Raw genomic sequence first — 19,881 nt, forward strand, 5'->3', positions numbered from 1 at the left:
AATAAACTGCAATGTACACAAATAGTTTCTTAAATATTATCATCAATTCTAAGAACACTAGAATAAATCATTTTAACATTATGTTTATTTGACGAGCATAGCGAGCTAGTTCATCTGCTTATCAAGATTACAAAATTCTCTCGTAAGTAAACATTTACACACAATCGTTTATGAAATAGCCCCCTGGTGTTAAACACTATAATGGCACATACAATTTTAATGTAAAACAAAACATTTTTAAAATTAAACTTCAATAAACCGCAATATGAGACCAAAAACACAATTTCTTCAATTTGCCACAACTGCTTCTTTACTTGTTAAAAAATTGGAAGTTGCATGTGCCTCCCGTTATATTGAGGTTGAAGGTGTGGTTTCCCATGGTTGGAATTGAGAGCGTGTTGGTGCTTCTGTATAAGTTAATAGTTTGGCTGTTACTTGATTGATCACATATGCAGATTTCTGTGGCTGAAAGTCCTGCACTTAATGCTTCAGCACATTTACATTTTTGTTCAGTTGTTTGGTTTTCAATATAATGTTTTAAAGATTCTTCTGTCTTGTGCTTGGTTATCTTGCATATTTGCTTAGTATCAATTCCAGCGTGATACATGACTGTAACTGCTGTAGCTCTGACAGAATGGTTCGTGTGTGCCCTAGACAGCTTGCAGACGGATGAGATGTTGTTTATAATTGTTCCCAAGAACAGCATTCCAATACCACACTGTTGACCCTCTCCATTTCTTCAAAGGCTTTTGAAATAATACAGTGTTTGATGGAGACAACTTTGACAGATAAAACTTGAAGACATCAACGAGGTTAATTTCAAAACATCAAATTTTTAAGGCATAACCTCTTTGGTCTGAATAGTCTCATGCCTTACTTGATGAGCCACCCCGCCAATTTTTACTTTTTTCTCAATGTCTTTCAGTAATATATTCTACCCCTTTGTCATCTGTTTTTACTTCAAATGAGTCGACTTTCAGCTCACGAAAACCTTCGCGTCCTCGCCTGGCAAAAAAAAATAACATAACAGAAACCAAAAAGTGTTGTTAAAGATTCAGGGTCATTTTTGAAAATATGTCTCAATTTTTTACAAGTCCCCCTTTTCAATTGCAGGCATATGCTTTAACTTTCCATTTCCAACCCATTGTTTCTAGCGTATGATTTGCTAGCATGAAGACCGTTCCTGTTATAATGTTAACTGTCCTGTTGTATGGGTTTCCTTCCAGCAATGGATATTTGAATGCCTGCCCTTAAACCACGCAGGGTTCCCGGAGAATACATTTTGCCATCATTCGTGCGAACCTCCGCATAGAATTTTCGAAGTATTTGCGCTAGCTCATCACCAGACACACTCTCCAGGTCCACATTGATATTACGTTTCTTTAGCCAGTGAATTAAAGAAGAAATCGTAATTCAAAGGTCAATAATAGCGAAAATACACTTTTTCTCGGACATGATCATCTGCGGGGCGCTCTCAAAATCCGTACCTGCAATCGTGCTGCACACTTGGGCAGGAACGGATATTTTGAGCGCCCGCAGACGATCATGCCCTCGAAAATGTGTATTTTCCCTTTATTATTATATCTGAAGTAAATCGGCAGAAACATGCACTAAACGCTAAGCGTGCACTCAGTCCTACATACATATTTCAACCATGGACTGTTTTGTTGACACTAAAAATCTCATAAACATCATTTATGTTAAATTAATAAGGTATTCGTTGATTTTGGTAGCATATCGATTTAATTTCACAAGCGATATATGTCACGCATATATCCATATAAACCACCATAAAGCATTAAATACAACTCCTTACATTGAAAAAACACTTCAAAAATACCCCCAAACTTTATTTTTGCCCATTGTGTTGACTGCTTAGTGGATTTGCATTTCACACTTTGATCTAACTGATTAAGTTCTTCTTCAGACTTCTCACTGTCAGCTGTATCATCAACTGAAAAGTATAATGTTAAAACTTAAAGTAAGTGGATTATTTGTTAATAAGTCATAATAAGTCATAAATATAGAATTATATAAGAATGTAACAGCAATTACAATATTGGTTCAATAATTGTAATTTTCAATGATTTTTATTCTTATATTACTTTACTACTTTAATAGAGTAATATATAAGGGACACTGATACTGCCTTGCTATACATTTTGTAGCGACGCTAAAGAGCATTTGCTGGCGGCTTATATAACCAGAAGGTCCCTGTTTCTAATTCCATTGAGTTGGGAATTGTTTAGATAACATTTGCAGGTTACATTAGCAAACAACATAATCACTCACGGTTGTCTGAAAGACATCCCACAGATTTGAAGGCAAAATGAAATTCATGGAAGAATTGCGATAGTGGTGGGAGACTGAGTGTGTAGTAGGGGGGCATATGAGGGACATTTAAAATATACTGCCTACGAGTTAAGTGATGGGAAGATTTACTTAGAAACGTGGAGGCCCCAGGTTGAATGCCATTGTGGTTTGGGGTTTAATTTAGTAACCAAGTATTTACCTTCACCCATGCTGCCACCCTCCTCATTGTGGTTTTCTTCTTGTTGGTCTTGTTGGTTGTCAATGACCTGCATCAAAATTGAAATCTTAATATACTTATTTATTTTGGTACGTGCGATTTGTTTATGTCATTGACCTGCATCAAAATTGAAATCTTAATATTCTTATTTATTTTTATACGTGCGATTTGTTTATGCAATTATATAAAAAAAACATTTTCTCGGACATGATAATCTGCGGGCGCTCTCAAAATCCGTTCCTGCCCTCATGCTGCGCACTCGGGCAGGAACGGATTTTTCGAGCGCCCGCAGATGATCATGCCCTCGAAAATGTGTATCATCCATATAGTTCTTCATATGATATGATTCACTAACTCATGTGCAGCAAGTATGCGAAATATTTATTAAATACGTTACATGTTTTACAAGTACATGTAAACCTAAAGTTAAATAACACCTTGTACGGTGCTTACTTTGCGACTGTGCGTGTTTTACCGTCCGATAACGATTGGATCAGATACATAGGCACTGGCCATTGATTTACTATGTCAATAACTTTAAATATGTCACCATTTTTTTCGCAGCACTCGGGCAGAAACCGATTTTGAGAGCACCCGCAGATGATCATGTCCGAGAAAATTTGTATTTTCGCTTTTATTGCATTAACAAATCACACATACTAAGTTTTAATAACATTGAAAACAATATGTTTTGTTCATACGACATCGACACAATAATTCGATTATTACAATACAGTTCAAGGTTATGTTTTACATATGCCTCACTCGGTCATCATCCGAAATGACGAGGCTTTCCCTTCGGATAGGCAGTTTTCGATTTAAAATGTGTTTGCACAGTGGATTAATGCAAAGTTGAAAGGCAGCCGCGCAAAGTAAGAAATGAGGAATTATTTTGGAATTTACAGCAGGAACGTTGAAGGTACATAAACACTTACATTTACAGCATAGTCTTTTGAAAGTGTTGAGTAAATAACCTTAACTTCATTGACGTTGCCGATAAAATAAAGCTGTTGTCAAGAGAGAGTGCAGATGGTATAACTTGAAAAGTGGATTGAAATAGTCATCATCCCTGCATGCATGAGGAAACTGGTGCTTATTCAGTTCCCCATTTATGCTTGGAAAGTCGTCGAAGGCTGGAGAAGGGACGTACCTGCGCGTGGACCAGATTATGTATATGAAAAACACATAACAGGGCTTGAACGGCACGTTAATCGCATTGTTAATACACGATTTCTCCCGTTTAAGCCCTCCTTTTGCCAAGTTTCTGCATCCCGCCAGAGGGCATTATAGATAGAGTTTATGCAATAATATTTAAAGGAATGTCAACATGAAAATATGGTCAGACATAGCACTCTATTGGCATTCTAAAATGATACCATATTTGATGTGATCCATAGTTTTTATCTTATGTTTTAGTTGCTACAACTATGAAGAGTTTGGTTTTAAACAGTTTTTGGGTTAAAGAAGTTACCTGCAAAGTGGGGAAAAAAATCTGGTGTAAATTTTATATGAAAGGGAAAATCACAATGAAAATATGGGATTTAATAAATTACAATTGGCACTTAAAAAATATAAGTAATGATATGATGCAATACACCCTTTTTTAGCTTTGGTCATGCAAAATATGCAAGGTTTTAGCGGAAAATCAAATGAAACAACTGAATGCAAATACCTGAAAAACAGGGCAAATTAAAACTTGGATAATTTCATGATAGAAAGGAATATCAAAATGAAAAGACTGGAAGCCTTAAAACTCAGTTTGCACTTTAAAATGATACTGTAATAATCTGGGGTTCAATTAACTATAAAACCTAGAAAGGCTTTTGGGATCAAGGCAACTCAAAGAATATGAAATGAATAAATCCTTTATTAATTACTCTATTATTAAATACTCTATTTTACTGGGAAATCAAATTAAGTGGAATTCATGATTCCAATATTACCTTTGTAAGGCGTTGTCCTAAGTCGGAGCAATAACTCCTTCAGTGGAAGATGACTTCCCAGAGTACAGAGTATAAACAATATATGAATGTCAAAAATATAACAATGTACAAACAAACCCACTCCCGCCCTCAACTAGAATTTAAGTCTAAGAAACACCCACCCAACACGAAAAATACACAAACCCCTTAAACAACATTATATTAAAGTGTTAATAACAAAAAGGGAATTAATTTATCAAAAGGGAGAATAATCAGTCCTATTGCATTCCTCCCCCCTTAACAAAATAATTGAATGAAATGAAATTTATTTAAGGATTAATTCAATTGCTCTTACACAATATTAAACATTAATATTAAAATATTACACAAAAGTCAGTCACGATAAACACTAGTCGTGATAATAGTCCAATTCATGGACCTCAGCCCATTGTTGAGTGAAGTACTCTACGATGTCCATGTTTACATTGCTCTCCCGGTCCCTCCTCGCCTGTTCTCGTCTGGCCGCCAACTCTACCCGTTCTTCAGCAGAAGCAGCTCTGGGCCGTAGAGTTTCACCAGGTGGTATGTAATGTCCGTTAAAGACCTAGACGGCCATACAGCAATGGCGATGCCCGAATGAGCGAGTATGGTTCCTAGCCTTGCTCAGCTTGTAAGTGGTGGACGGGCATACGAGGCATCTATAGAGTCGACTGGTTCGTACATGAACTCTTTGCCAATGTTCATTATAATTTTTCAGTTTGGCAAAACCGGAGGCGCTGCAACTTGGAACAGGGCATTGGTAGTTGCCATGTTCTGGAAATATTGGCCTGGTTAACTCCATTCTGCAAAATAGTTTAGTATTAGCACACATATAGTTAATTATAGGAAAAAATGTATTTATTTATTTATTTTTCCCTTACAAAAAGTTAGCGACAATAATTTTATAATATGATATCAACATTTTCTTTGTTTAAACTTAAAGCAATACTTAATACGAATTTTCAATTCAAATTCCGTAATTAATCGTATTAACATTTATTCTGCCCCTCAACAATAGGAGAATTGTATATTTGCAAAAAGTCGACAAGCACCGAAGCCGACAACGACATTGTGCTTCGATAATATAAATCAACAAGTTATTTACTAAATAATCTACAGCGCTATACCATCAAGATACATTTTGTTAAGGTTACGAGTGAGTATTTACGATAATTTCAAGCTATTCATGAGATTGTCTTATCCTTTAATTTTAAACATTTGTGATCATAAAGATCGCACAAGAGTTTAAACAAAATAAAGACAGACAATCAAAAAGTGATATATGATCCGGATATTCAGTCTCAGGATATAAAACGGACGCTCATGACATTCAATAATTAAAACTAATCTTATTGGCAATCTTGACAAGCATTGCAAGTTTGAACAATCGTATTCAAATCTTATTAATAATACTTATGATTTACTAACAAGTTCACATTCATCTGAAAATATTAATTTATCTCCCGTATTCATTTATAATATTTTATTATTCAAACTAGGTTTTTAATATGCTTTCTGTTTTACAGTTTCCTTTCCCAATATATGAGATCAACGCAGATACCAGACTTCAGCCATGGGAAATCAAGTACACTTCTAACATTGTGTAACGTTGTGCATTTGTACAAAAGTTTAATTCAAGCGTCATAATTACGTATGACCAGTTATATATTCTGGTTGCCAAATGTGCAAGCTATAACTTGCATTCTTTTTAATTACAACATGCCACTAATGATTTGCCAAATCTGATCTTACAGGTTCCTATACCAAGGACAATTCTACAACTATTTTTATATCAGTATGTTCAAAATAACTTTATATACAATGTATTTTAATCATATGAACAACTTGTTCATTTAACACATTTTTTTTAATACATGCATAATCAACATTTACTATTCCCCTTTCCCCTTCAATCAACAAGACTTATTCTTGTTTTGAAAAACAAGAACTAATATCTATATTCCCTTATAGTACCATTACAAAAATTAAAATAACAAAATTATGGATAACTTGATAAGTAAATCCAAAGAAAACCCTCATCACCCCTCCATTCTTATTGCATGTATCAACATAATATTGATTTTAATTAAAAGTAAAGACTTATTCCTATATGCAGATATTGATTGCAAAATGAACATGCAACGTGTTAACAATTAGTCAATGCCACACAGTATCTGCTAACAATCTTAAGAGATGATCAGTTCAACTCGACAACTCCTATTATAGAATATATACATGTCAATTGTTCCCTTGTTTGCATTCTAACTTAAAAGTTCACGTTTTAGCCTGAATCATACATTTTCCTTGGCTTAATGATACGTTCCCGTCGGGAATGTGGAATGTATGGAGTAACTTTTTCTTCTGAAGAAAAGTCTAATCCTGATTTTGTTCTTGGTTTATTAACAGAGTCTGTGACTACTTTTCTCAAAAAAATCCCATTCTCATCTGTTTGTTCCAGATCCCGTTTTAACCAGTTTTCAGGAGCATGTGTACCTTCATACGGCTTCAAGTGATCAACATGAACAACAATACTTGGAGTAGCCTCACTTTTTTGTATGCAGTATGTCAAGTTAGTGATTTTCTTCAAAACCAAGTAAGGTCCCCTCCAACCCATACCCAGTTTTTGATTGGCAGCTGGGGGATACCATCTCCAAACCCATTCTCCCTCTTGGTACTCTCTGGATTGAAGATAACGATAATAATATTTCTTCTGCCTTTCCCCTGAAATCCCCAAATTTGTATGAGCTATTTCAAAAGCTTTACACATAGCGTTTCTCACCCATTCCACATATTGAACTGGACATTCCGACTCTATTTGATTCGGAGGTGGGCCATACACGATATCAATAGGAGTGTCTATTTCCCTACCTAACATTAATAATTTTGGGAACATCCCGTACTTTTGTGTTGTGTAGCTCTATAAGCCGACATAACATAGTCCAAATGATCGTCCCAATCACGGAAATTTTCCTCGGAAGATAGAAAAAACTTTAACATAAAAAAATAACAGTTCTGTTACACCGTTCTAGCATGCCATCTGATTTGGGTAAAATTCACATGTTCTAGTTTTTTTGCGATTCCTAACATTTTACACAAGGCACTGAACAATTTGGATTCAAAGTTTCTTCCTTGGTCTGTATGAATTTGGGTTTGTAAGCCGAAAACCAAAAACATTCGAGTTACCAATACTTCAGCCACTGTATATGCAGTCTGATAAGGTAATGCAAACGCCATTTTCCACTTGCTATAATAGTCTCCACATACCAGAATATACTCATTATTCTTCTTAGTTGTTATGAGGTGACCCATGATATCAACAGCAAATATTTGCATCACCCGATTCGCCTTTATTTGAGACGATGCATTTTTTCCTTTTCCAGGACCTGGCGTCCCTCTAGCATTTATGTCACATTCTTTCACCTATCTGGCTACATCACTGGAGAGACCGGGCAAATGGAAAAGGCGCTTGATTGATTCGACAGTCCTATCCCTTCCTAAATGACCAGAATAACGCTGCCTATGCAGTCCATCAAATATATCAGACCTTAGTTTCAGAGGATCGACCAGCAAAAGGACTACATCTCCCAGATAACTAATGTTCGTGTGATACAGGATCCCATCGCAGACTATCATTACTTCCCAGGATTGCGATATTGTTATGACATCACTGCTTGTAAACCTAATCTCAGATTTATCAGATTTAAACCTATGCTCATCAAAAGCATGTGTAAACACACCATCTCTATAGCCTCCTATTCTAATTCTTGAGTCATTATCAAACAACCTCAAATGCAAATAATCTCAATAAAATTGACCTCAATCTCAGATATTCTCAATCTCAATAAAGAACGATATTACATCTAGTCAGTCTCAAATCACTATATCTATCAACTATACCTATTGTTGGTCAAAACCACGTCATTAAAAAAGAACCCAATCATCCAATACAATATCTCAAATTGTCTTATATCCCAAGCACAATATCTGTGAATTAAGTCAAAACTTTCAACTTCAAATCACAATATCTATGATCCATAAAGGTAAATCTCAATGTATATAAAAACCCAATTATCGCTAAATCTTTGCAATACTCTTTCACCTATTTCCCAGAAATTAAACCTATTTCCCAAAAATTAAACTTGTCCCTTTAAATAATTCCCCGGCATCTCCACCAATGTAATAGTCTCGGGTTCAATTAACTATAAAACCTAGAAAGGCTTTTGGGATCAAGGCAACTCAAAGAACATAAAATAAATAAATCATTTATTAATTTCTCTATTATTAAATACTCTATTTTACTGGGAAATCATATTAAGTGGAATTCTGGATTATTACCTTTGTAAGGCGGTGTCCTAAGTCGGAGCAAAAACTCCTTCAGAGGAAGATGACTTCCAAGAGTACAGAGTATAAAAAATATATGAATGTCAAAAATATAACAATGTACAAACAAACCCACTCCCGCCCTCAACTAGAATTTAAGTCTAAGAAGCACCCACCCAACACGAAAAATACACAAACCCCTTAAACACCATTATATTAAAGTGTTAATAACAAAAAGGGAAATAATTGATCAAAAGGGAGAATAATCAGTCCTATAACATTACCATTGATGATATGATCCATAGAACATGTTGTCAATTTTAGTCGCTAGAACTATGAAGAGTTTGGATCATTAAAGCATTCACCCACAAAATGGGGAAAACAAAATCTGGTGTAATTTTCTTATGTAAAGGGATACCAATATGAAAATATGTGCAAAAAATACAATTAAATTAGCACTTTAAAAGATTATAAGTAATGATATGATGCAACACACCCTTTTTTTAGCTTATGTCATTGAAAGTATGCATGTTTTTTATGGAAAACCAAAATGGCTGAAAGCAAGTTTGTGAAAAATAGGGTAAAATTAAAACTTGCACAACTTCAATATTTAATGGAATATTACAATGAAAATATGGGCAGACATAATAGCCAATCAGCACTTTAAAATGATACCATGTATGATGTGATCCATAGTTTATATTCGAAGTTTTATTCGCTAAAACTATGAGGAGTTTAAATAGAAAAAAATCAAATGCATCGGCAAAATGGGGTAAATACAATCTGTTGTAATTGTATTATCTAACAGAATGTCACTATAAAAAGGTTTGAATTCATTAAACCGAATCAGTACTTTAATACAAAAAAACAATTTTAATAATATCCAGGCCATATTTTCTTAGTTAAATGTGTCACAAGTTTACTGAAATTGGAGCAAAACGTGTGTTTTCCGAGAATAGCGTAAAAATGCAGTAATGTTTGTAGCGATTCTTACCGTTACCTCCGATGATGTCGCTTGTTTACTGAACTGGTCTGTTGAACACATTACCCAGCAATTTAAAAATAACATATTCAGTTAATGTCAACAAAGTACCCGCTCTAAATTCGCTCTTTAGTGTGTATCTTTTACCCGCTTCGCAAACAAAATGGCGTCGTCTATATTTTTCTTCAAGTCTCGCGAAATCCCGTAACGTGTGAGAACACGGCACGCTTTCTTATACAACATGGGCGACTTTCCAATCTCTGTTATCTACGTCTCTGTCATCTACGTCTCTGTCTTTATCAACATGATCGCTGCAAATGAGGTGTTGCAACTGGAAATTATAAGATGATTTCTGACTAGAACACGACAAGCACTCGCCAAAATGCCAGTTTCTGCGTATGGTGGGACAAGATTGTTACTGAAAAAATGAGTTGTTTTATTTGTACCACAATACAAACTTTTGAAAAGAAATTTCGATTGTGTTCGGTTATTCAGCTTATATTATGCGATAAGCAAAACTATAAATGTGTGCACTAACTGTTAGCTAACGAAAATGTTATCTATAAACCGACAATACTGTTCTTAATAAATACGAACAACGCATAAGTGTAAGGTTTAAAACGGATTTAATTTGATACAATAGCGATGCAAATATTATGTGAGAACTACAGTATTCATATCATCAAACATAAAATACACACATTTATATTTTTATAACTAATTTCACACATAGCCACAGGATTTATACACACGCAATAAATATTCAAAGCCAACAAATGAACCAAAATAGTTTATAGCAATGCTATTCATAGAACTATTAGTGCATTGCCAATCAAATTCATTGTCATGTCTATCATGCTACAACTGCAAATGTCTCGCTCCTCGGTTTAAGGCATAGCATTGAATCTCCCCAAACCATTTGCACCGGTCATCGAACTTCGTACACTTCACACAGACCAATCCCTCACATCTGCGACACAGATTCACTTCAGTGGATATATCGTGGCATATCGCGCACTGCAAAATAAATGTAGTGTCCACTATTGTGGGTAGAATTGTTCGCATGTTTACCAACCATTTCTGACAGGCGACTATGTCGTTTAGCGCACCCGTAATGGGCACCTTTCCAAATATAATCGAATGTATTATTTTTGTAACCAGCATCATTTCACTGAAGTACACGCAAATATTTAGGTAGACTTTCCATGCTTAAAAAAAATATACTGATATCTTCAAAACCAACCCCACGCTCGGCTTTTGTCCAGCTTATTTGCACCCCTTGGGTATGTGAAAGTTCCATAATGGAACAACACTTTACGCACATGCATAAATCCCCGTTTTCCCACAGAGAGGCCCATGAACAGTTCGTATCAGCTACCTGAAATATGCGAGTATATTCCGAGAGCGCTAGGCACGGCAGCACGAGATCTACGTGCTCCACTCAACTTCGCAATCACATTGCGCAGTCCTATAATCGTGTGAAATCAGCAGACTCGGTGAAAAAATACTAATTTGAGTTTATTAACATTAAGTAAAACTATTCAATACGGCGCGATATAATGATCAATACATAGTATTTACGCTCCAATAACAATACCAAGGATATATCTCCACTTTTCACACATTAAACGATCGTATTATTCAATCAAAGTGTATGTATTGATTAAGCAAAACCGTTGTTTCAGAACTACGTTTTTAAGACAATCAAATACTAAATTGCATACCTGTTTATCGACCATAATTGATACACCTCATGATTTATCACAATATCCTACCACATTCGATAATATTTACTTTGCTTCCTAAGTAAGGCGAGCCAACGAGATACAAAAGCCCTAACGTTTTTTTTCTCTCCAGCAGTTGTATTTACAAAAATACAAAGAAATAAGCAGACTTTAAAAGATAAATTATTTTCTTTTTCAGCAGTAAAAAACCCACTTAAGCCATACTTGTTGTTTAAATTTGACAAATTTTAGAATGTGCATACAAATTGCAACATATTTAACAATAAACATATCTTATATGCTATATTAAATAAAATTACGTAAGAAAAGAAATAAAACGCGTCGCAAAAAGTATGCGTAGTAGGCGTTATTCGAACCTGCGCTGGGGCCGTATCCACAAAGATCCTTAGGCATTTTCTTAGTTATTTACTTAAGTTCGAAAAATCACCTAAGGCAAGATTTTCCCTTAAATATTCTTCTTAAAAATTCCTTAGGAAAAAGATTAGGTAAGTTTTTGTCTCGTGCATTTTTTTCCCTCAGTGAAACATAATTCGCCTAAGGAGTGACTTAAGTTTGTTGTCAGGGACATCCCCGGGTTCCCTGTCATAAAAATAGCATCACGATGACGTCGTCATTATAACATACCACGAGATTTCTCGGCACACAAAAATGGCGGTTGTCTCTGTCTAAATAGAATAGATGGTGCCTGGATCTGTACATGAGTCCCATCTATGACACCGATCACATTTGGGAATCTAATTAAAACAACATGCAGAAAATGCAGTTGTTAATAAATTGAACAAATACCTGTTGCAAGGGCACAATTTAACACAATTATATGATATTCCTATTATATAATAGGATTAATCAAGTATTTTCATTATCAGAAATTGGAACAACAAATATCTTATAAAGTGAAGTACCTAGCAATATGAAAAAATCCTTGTTTATTCCTGTTTAATGACTCAATGGTTGTTGGGAATCTAATGTGTCTCCTCACAACATTTTGGGAGCTCAGTTCATCAAGTGTTTGAGATACTGCTCTCGAAACACTTGATTGAGCTACAGAGTGCAGATCACCGGTGTTGAGCTGTATCACACCGGTAGCCAGGTACCTCAGTGTGATCAAGACCTTGTAGCCAGTAGAAAGGCTGTGGCTCCTGTCAGTATTGGGGGCTAAGGCAGCATCCAGCTGGGCAATTATATATGCCAATGTGGCATGGTTCACACGATACCTCTTGTACAGATCATCATTGGTCAACTGTGCAATGTCAATTCGCTCACGATACTCCCGAACTGCCATTTTGCTGCAAGCTGTATAACCAAAATGTTGAAAATATCACAATGTACTGTATGAATTGCTATATGGTAGAAAAGTAACTTACCATCAAATATATCCTGCCATTTATGGATTGATTTTCATTATCTTGCAAGGCAAAGTACATACAAATACTGGAACAGTGTTCGTCCCGATATAGTATAGATTAAGCCCAGCAAGATTTGTAACTTTTATTTCATACAGTATCATCTTGGTGACCGGATATTCCGAAACGACAATGTTGTTTTTTCATCTCCAAATTCAATACAATGGGGGGATTGGGCGTCTGTCATTTTGTAACATAACGTTAAAAATGGCAATTGAATTGATAATAGAAAACACAATCAATTTTAATTACTGGTTACAAAAATAACCGATTTGGTTACAAAATGATCGATTAATGATTACGAAATAACTGAAAATGCTTAGCTACGAGTACGAAACGGCTATGCTACGAAATGACCGTAAACCCAATTCAACATTTCCGGATTTTCCTCGTTACTGACTCAAACAAACAAGTATGATTCTTTCATAAACACAAAAACACTTCACATCAACTGCTTTTAAATCAGTGTTTACATTTGTATAACAAAATAACAGCTTGAAACCAACGTGCGAAAACTTCCTCGATCAATTCCTTATTTTTTTACATACGGAAGTAAACATTGCAACTTCCTGTCTCGCTAACAAATATAAACGGGTAGAAACAATTACTATTTAAATCAACTGCACTATCGATAAATTTATCAAAAGAAATAAGATACACCCACCGATTGTGATGATTTTCTAACTTCTCTCCTTGAAAACAGGATTCCGCGTTAAAATGGACGCTACGTTAGTTTTTTCCTTAATATTTAAGGGTCCTCCGGAGGTTCCTTAAAAGTTAAGGCGAAAATGCCGACTTAAGGCAAAACATAAGGGCATTTTGTTTTGTGGATAATACTTGAGGAATATCTTAACAATTAAGGGAAAATAGCGAAAATTAAGGGGAAAGTATGTAAACTTAGGCAAAAATCTCCCTCAGGATCTTTGTGGATACGGCCCCTGATGATCCCAAACGATTGCTAGTCTATCCGCTCGACCACTGAAACTGTTCATTCGAATGCGCTTAAATTAGATATCCATAAGTAAACGGGTAAAAAAGGCTCTTCGATCTTAGAAAGTGGGAAAAATCATTACGGGCGCGCAACTTTAATCTTGCTTGCCAGATAATAAGCTGTCGTAACCTCAGTAATCTTTTCTTTCATAGCGACATAATTAGTTCACATTAACGCAATGTAATCTCATATCTATGCATCTTAAAATAGACGATGCGCGATAGCACGATTAGTTGATGCGAGGCAAGTGGAGTACGTGATGTTCTAGGATGTACGAGTTGTCGTTTCTTGTTGCTATAACGAGAACCGATACGTTTAAATTATTGTGCCTCACATGGGGCGCGAATTAACAAATATGACGGCTGGCATTTTATGCGTATTTGACGCAGAATACCGCGCCCTGTAAAGTCCTGTATATTTCTTTTTATTCGTCTAATACATTTTTCTGTTTGAAACGCTCATGACCAAACGATACGTGTTACGCCCTCTCTGCTTTCGATTGCAACAAAACGCTGTTAACAGTATGAACTCGCTTGATCTGATTTTGGTCCGTCAAGCAGAAACCATATTTCTGGCTTGTCAAAATTAGTTAAACATCAACGTAATTGACCATGTCGGAATTCGTTTTCTTCCAGCATTGATCTCTTTGCGAGAAAAAAAACTCAACATCGGAGTAAATGTCTTTCAGATACATTTCAACAGCGCTATTCCACTGCTCAAGACTCAGATGTAGCGTGTGGCGAAACAAGCTAAAAGCGTTTAGTTCAACCGCTAGCATTGTATTTTTTGTGCAACGGACCACAATTTTACAACCTATATAACCTATATTATTGTTTTGACACAACAGACAACTGTTAACAGTTTAACTTTTTTTGACATGCGCAATTCATCCCAGTCCTCTGTGATTGGCACTTCGAATGAGCTTGTTCGACATTTTGATGCTTTTTCAGATGACATGACATGGCAGTCACTGAGCGCCTTTTATACCCAGTCACTGGGTGAGAGACAGCAAACCAAAGCTATTGTCGCACGAATATTTGAAGAGAATCTTGATCGTTTTGCTGACAGAGTGATATTCTACACTTACGAAATTGTAAATGTACTTTGATTGCTCCAAGAGCTCAATGTCTTTCCCGATTGGGTCATCTTGCTGTGAGAGTAGGTTTGTTTTGTCGCGAATGCATTTCAGTCGAAAGTATTCACTTTTTTGTTCCAAAACTCAATAGTACACATGGGTACAAGTGTTCGACCATATCGTTTTACCAAACACGATGCTAGTTTTTCAACTGTATGTTTTGAGAATTTCAGTACTCCGGTAACCGCAAAAGCGTATATCAAGTGGTAGCTTGTAGCCGCCATATCTTTGGTACATGTCTTTGAAAAGTAAATATGACACTGGTGTACTTCGTTGCCACGATTTTCTTAAGTAATTGGTTTCCTCACATAGTAGAAAGTCAACACCGTGGCTTTTTGAGTTTGTAAAACTGAGTTTGACATAATGGATGTACTCAGTAAACCTGAGTTTGACATAATTGATGTACTCAGATCTCGAGCAGTGAATGAAAACCCGTTCATATCTTTTTGTGTGAAATCAACAGGCAAAACAGTTGTGTCTTTCATAGCGATATAACAGAAGTCGCTAAAGTCATAATTTGTATTCAGATAGGCAGCTAACAACGTGGGCTTGTTACTGTTAATAAGTGAATGCAGTTCACATTCGCTCTTGCTGTCTCTGCATTGAGCCATCTCTATAATGGACGGTCAACATAACGTTGGCATATAATGCAATCTTCATAATGCTCGCGCGAGCATAAATAGGAGTGCGACCAGCAGAATCTGTCTCATTTGCGATCTGACAACCGTAGCGACAACATGCATCTCAAAACACTATATTAGGAATTCATTCGTGAGAAAAGAAACTTCAATGCCAGCGGTCACCAAAGAAGTACATGTTTAGCGTGACATGTCCTTTCACGGATGCAGAGGGACTCCGTTCCATAGCTCCGTTCTGTACGATTACTTGAACTACCAGCCAACGATAGACCATGTGTTTCTCGATGAACCGACGCTGGCCGCGTTTGAATGATATGTCGATCTGATGTTTTCATCAGACGACGAGAATGACATGTGCTACTTCAAAATATTGAAGATGTTGATACCAGAACAATTTGCAGCTCTACGCGTGAAAAAGGGCTGATACATGATAGGACATACATGCGACTGAAACTAAACAGCTACTTCCGAGCAGTCGTGGCATTGCTGGGTTGTTCTGAAAGCGACATAACAAAAAACTGGTGAACAAAGGAGTCCTACCGAGTACAAATTTTCAACTTATTAGCACTCAGAAAAAGCTCACCATTTGTCTCAAGATTGTGAAAAGCTGTGGTGGAATGTATGAAGCGTTGAGACCAAGCATCGAACTGGCAGAACGGAAGCTGAGTTTTGCCGCAATGAAACCAAAATATGGTTATATAAATTCGAACTTTTGTCAAGCGGTAGAATTTCTGTTCACCATGCATCCTTTGTATAGACAGCACATTAACAGTCTTGAAGTGAAAACTGAGCTCATTGACGGCGGAAAATGCAGACTCAGCAATACCGTTCCTAATCGCAAGCGCAAGTTCGCAGCAAACCCAAAAGATAAATCTCGTCTGTCAAAAAAGATGCTTGGTCAGACTGAAGAGAAACAATTGACAGAACTACTTGGCCATGTGCAGAAGACCGTTACAGATTCGTTTCCCGAACAAAAAACTATCAGCATGCCCGATTTGCAAATGGTGAAGGAGGAAATTGTTGAGACGACCAGCCCAGAAGAACCTGTACAGGAGAATCAAACAAGTAATGAGCCATGCAAATTGTACTTTATCACAGAGTCGGGAAACGATGAACAAGAGAATCTACTCTCTCAGGCGGTTCGAACGCGCATACCCAATATTCACGTTCAACCTCACTTTAGAACGTTTTGTGTTCAGAAGGATTTGTTGACCAACGGTCTTGTTTTGTATATTCCTGAGACCTTTGGATTGTAGATGAAAAATGTTATAAAGGTTTTGTTTGAATAAAAATCAGCAATGTTGCGTTTTAAACTATTTGCCTTGTTCGTTTAACTTACAACAAAAATTACTATTTGAGACATATAACAATGAGTGTATCTGGATTCTTTTCAGGGCAAGCATGCGGTCGTAAATCATTGAATATCTGTTCATATTTGCTAGCGCTAACTCAAGGGTTCAACGGGTTTCTTCGATCGGTCTGCAAAAGTGTTATTGTAATAACTCCCACACTAGTAAAACCGTTGGTAAAATATAAGATGGCGCTTGCCACATTCTCAGTACGGAACAGCAATTTATGGTCAGTAAAACATATTCATCGCCACTAAAGGTTGGTGAAGGCGACAACAGCATTGACTATAACGAGTACGATTTGGTCATTGTTGGAGACGCTCATTTACAAACCATTTTCAACCAAGTAAGCAATGAACTGGTATTGACAAACATTGAACGTTCTATCAAGATAGCTCTGTTCTTCGATAAGACTGAAGCTAAATGCGTTCGTTTGTTCTAGCGAAAATACATACTCATTTCATGCGAATCGACTAACGCGCTAATATTAAAAGCTACTGAGGGAAAGTTTGTTACACTACCACTATTTGAAACGCCTTCGTACAAGTAATGTGCTTTTCATAAAAAACGCGGCTGCATCTATATCATCGCCAAACACGTGTTTCCTCGTCGACGAAGACGGTCAATGTTCTCCAGCAACGCTAGAAACAGAAGACGATTTTACTAACGCGTTCGACTATCTAATAAGTAGAACACAAGACACTTCAGATGATGTGTTGTCTAGAAACTTGATATTCAAAATTGGGGATTTTAACGAAACGCTGCACTTATACAACTATGCCTTAGTGTTTTAAGACCATCGTACAACGAGAATATAAGTTGCGTGTACATTGATATTGCTGTAAAAGCGATATCCTACCGGAACTGTTCTTTGTAACAAACGCTCTTTCAGATTATTCAACAATCCGTTTGGGTGAATTTCGACACAACAGTGTTTTGCTTGTGTTTGCTGCATTTGCCTGCGTGATCGTTTCTCTGGTTATTGTTATAGTAATTGTGCTTGTTCTGCAAGGATAAAAGGATCGTCGTGTGCAAAAGCCGTTCTACTAAGAGCGCGTAGTATACTATAATATTCAACCGCGTACCTGATTTTGACCAGTTGGTTTGATCTTCGAATACTGTTCAGCTGTGAATTCGTTGCCGCGATTGTAGCCAACTACTTGCAAGAAAGGCAGTTTGAGGACACGAATGAAACTCTATGTGACATTGATGAATGCGTGGCAATGCATGTGGACAAAACAGTAACGTAGCACGTTCCCACAAAATATGAACTAATGACGGCTATGATTGATGTCGACTAGTTGGAATGCATTTGTGACTGTTTTTGTCATGCTATCTGCTATTGTACGCGAACTATCGAAATACAACGCAGAAGGCTACTATCATTTGGTGAAGGTCCAATACGTGTTTCAAATGCTTAAGTTTACTGAATGGGTCGCGAAACAACCCGGTGATTGGAATTCACTCCTTGTTGATAACTCTTTGCAATGCTAAATAAAACGGCAAAACAAACAAGACGACTTTTTGAACTTTCTACTTGGGTGTGATAGAACAGAAAACTGACTGTAAAGGTTAAGTCGGCGGCTCGAATCACCCAAATCTACCAAAATCTACCCAAATCGTCCCAAATCTTCCCAAATATACATAAAAATAATTAGTTTACATCATGTTTGTGTGATGGGCACTATTGTCTTGTAATTTCCAAATAAAAATACTTTAAATCAAATATAGGTTACACACCACTTATTAATTTATCTTCCCAAATCTCTCCAAATCTACACCTTACAACTTACATCGACCCAAGAGGACGAACACAGGAGAGATTCAACTTTGCACTCTCTTCAACACGGGATACGATTGAACGCTGCAATGGTGTATTGAAATGCACATGGCACTGTCTGCATGGAGAGCTGAGGTACATTTGGACATGTATATGCAGGATGTGTGTGTGTGTGTGTTTTAATTGGAAAGGCTGCATTGTGAGATAGAATTAAGTTTATACATGTGTTCTTTAGTCAGCACAGTGCAATGGTCTAGTATGAATTAACCAATGGTGCTTAATGGGTGGTGGTGGTGGGAGGGTTTGGTTGGTGAAAGGGTTTACAGAAGATGAGCAAAGCACATAAAACAATGAAACATTGAAAACAAAATGCTTTTTACAGGTATTCTCCTGACAAAGCCTGCAGGCTCATCGGAACCTGCGTTGTTCTGCATAACATCTGCCTGAGACTACCAGTTTCTCAGAATTGCTGTATATCAGGCTGTGTGCATGATGATCATAATGACAGCATACCAGTCCGTGCTTGTCAGAAAGGACAGCCCCAGCCCCGTATTCTTGTCCAAGAAGGCAAAGCAGCTGCTGCGCGGAATACATTTGCAGATACATACTTTAGAAGGTGAGAGGAAGCTTTTGATTGTATGTAATTCCAGCCTGTGTTAATTTTGAAGGTATTTATTGCATGTAAATCCATATTGTGATAAGTGATATTATTTCCGCCGAAGTGGTACTTTCACTGGATTGACATGTTTTAAAAGTCATTGGTCGTCTTCGGCTGCAATAGTTAATTTGTATTGATCACCTGTATCATTAAAGCAACACAAAGTCGGTACCTTTAATACTTCTTAAATGTAAGCTGATCATGAGAAATAGCATTGGAGAGAAAAACATATATACAACTGTAATTATGGCTTGTAAATGTGCAGCTGTGCTTTTTGGTTTATTTGTGTATGTATCCTGTACTGTGAACATATATGCATGTGTGTGTGCGCAAAACCAATCAAATACGCATGTCATTGATAAATTCTTTCACCTTTATTTATTCATGGC

General features: G+C 36.6%; 1 protein-coding gene across 1 annotated transcript; it reads right to left on the bottom strand.

Annotated features, from left to right (window-relative positions):
* Window positions 1-976: 976 nt before the first annotated feature.
* On the bottom strand, window positions 977-13,878 carry LOC127872557 (putative nuclease HARBI1). The gene is made up of 6 exons (XM_052415882.1): window positions 12,441-13,878; window positions 12,163-12,272; window positions 4,892-4,992; window positions 2,513-2,579; window positions 1,898-1,954; window positions 977-1,005 (listed from the first exon to the last, which is right to left on the bottom strand). The coding sequence occupies exons 1-6, from the start codon at window positions 12,818-12,820 to the stop codon at window positions 977-979; spliced, it is 744 nt and encodes a 247-aa protein (XP_052271842.1). The 5' UTR covers window positions 12,821-13,878.
* Between the last annotated feature and the right edge of the window lie 6,003 nt (window positions 13,879-19,881).

The sequence above is a fragment of the Dreissena polymorpha genome, chromosome 3, assembly GCF_020536995.1.
Source record: "Dreissena polymorpha isolate Duluth1 chromosome 3, UMN_Dpol_1.0, whole genome shotgun sequence".
Lineage (NCBI taxonomy): Eukaryota > Metazoa > Mollusca > Bivalvia > Myida > Dreissenidae > Dreissena > Dreissena polymorpha.